Here is a 1,928-nt window from a genome sequence, read left to right on the forward strand (position 1 = left end):
CCCAGATCCGTGCCGCAGGAACAAGGACCCCCCGACGACAGCCTCAGGGCCTGCTGCTGCTCACTTGCTCGGCTGCCGCGAAACCAGAAGGGCGCCGGTAGCCGCGAGCTCCACCGCCCTGGTACTCCCTATGGCCCTCACTTTGGAAAAGAATGCTCGGCCGATCTAGCAGGCGCCGCTCACACCACCGACGCCAGCCCGGACACGGAAGCCACCTTGTTGTCCTCGGCCCAGGGCTGCAGGTTCTGCAGCGCGAAGAGTGACGAGTTGTGCAGGCAGAGCGGGTCCGGGGGCAGCGGCGGCCGCAGTGGCCGCGGCAGCGCGTCCTGTTGCAGGTGCAGGAGCAGCCGGCCCGCTCGGTGCCGCTCGGCCTCGCGCTCCTCCGCCGTCTGGCGCCTGGGCGGGTGGAGACACCGGGTCAGCGACGCCTGCCCTCGCCCACGCGGCGCTGCACCGCCACCTGAGTCGGTCCCCAGGCCCTGTCCGCCCTCGCCCGCGCGGTCTCACCGCCACTTGGTGCGTCGGTTCTGGAACCACGTCTTGACCTGTGCGTCAGTCATGCGCAAGGCCTTGGCCAGAGCTGCCCTCTCCGCCGACGCCAGGTACTTCTGGCGCAGGAAGCGCCGCTCCAGCTCCAGCACCTGCGAGCGGGAGAAGGACGTGCGCGGCTTCTTCCGCTTCGGGGGGGTCCGATTTTGGTAGGGGTGGCCTATGCGGCGCGTCCCAGAGAAGGGCGAGAGCGCGGCTACGGGGAGGAAGAGAGAGCAGGGCAGGGGTTGCGGGGTGGCCCGAAGTGTCACTGAGAAGGGAGCACAGATGTCCAGGCCACAGTGCTCCGCACTCAGTCCTTACACGAGCCCCAAACTCGCCCCGCATCAGCGGGGCCTGTAGACAAGAACGGACTTCAGAGAAAAGGCCCGTCCTCCCGGTGAAGGAGGGACATCCCCCATAACTGCGCCCGCCCCTCCCCGCGGCGCCGACGGCAGCTCCTGACTGCCTCTCAGCTCAGGACAAGACGTGCGTGCTGGGGAGGACACCGGGATGGTCCCTGGGGAGGGATGACAGGGGTCCTTGAGTGGGAGCCGACAGACAGGAGATGAGGACACGGGGGCAGAGTGGGGCACGGTGCAGGAGAGGTCGGCCACTCACCAGTGAGCCGGTCCTTGGCAAAGCGGCGGCCGCTGTCCATCCAGGGGAAGGTGAGTCCGGCTAGGCCCCCGGCGCCGCCCAGACCCGAGGGCCCAGGCACTGCGGGCGCGCCTCCCGCGGGCGGGGGCACCGGCCGCGGGGAGGGGCCGCAGGGACGCGGATCACGCCGCTCGGGCCCACTCCGGGGCCGCCAGGCAGTGGGGCCAGCGAACCCGCGGGGCCGTAGCCCGAGGCTCCGTGAAATCCACCCGGGAACACCGCATTATCCCCATGAGCCTGGCCCGCACGACCCGGGCCTAGGCCGCCCCCGGGGGGTTCGGGGCCGCTCAGGATCTGATCGATGCCAAAGCTGATTGGCTCGTGGTGCGGAAGGTGGTGCGGAGCCAGCAGCGCCGGCTCCATGGGTCCCGGCCTGGGAGGACCGCCAGAGGTTCGGCGATGGGGGAGGATGCCTGGGCGGCTCTGGAAGCTCAGCGACCGCTCGCTCCGGGCGGCGGCCTCAGGGGCCCACGGGGCTGACCACGGCGGGGCGGGGCTGACCACGGCGGGGGGCCCGGGCCCCCAGAACAGCAGCATCCCTGTACGCCCGGAGCAGCAGCGCGGGTGCCCGCGGCAGCGGGGCGTCCGCGTGGGGACTTTCATCCCGGGGATCTCGGCGTGCGGGGACCTCGGGGGCTCTCCTGCTGGCTCCGAAGCGCAGACCGACGCTAAGCTGCAGGGGCGGCTGCCCGAGTCCCGGGTTGGAGAGGGCTGGCTAGTTCAGGCTGGGGCAGTGACTG

At 71.2% G+C, this 1,928-nt stretch overlaps 1 protein-coding gene across 1 annotated transcript; it reads right to left on the reverse strand.

Moving 5' to 3' along the window:
• Nucleotides 1–60: 60 nt before the first annotated feature.
• Nucleotides 61–1,551, reverse strand: TLX2 (T cell leukemia homeobox 2). Its single transcript, XM_006151208.3, is given in 4 exon segments — nt 61–396; nt 508–745; nt 1,150–1,294; nt 1,297–1,551. Coding segments are annotated over 4 exon segments (855 nt in total). The 3' UTR covers nt 61–179.
• Between the last annotated feature and the right edge of the window lie 377 nt (nt 1,552–1,928).

The sequence above is a fragment of the Tupaia chinensis genome, unplaced genomic scaffold (assembly GCF_000334495.1).
Source record: "Tupaia chinensis unplaced genomic scaffold, TupChi_1.0 Scaffold000316_1, whole genome shotgun sequence".
Lineage (NCBI taxonomy): Eukaryota > Metazoa > Chordata > Mammalia > Scandentia > Tupaiidae > Tupaia > Tupaia belangeri.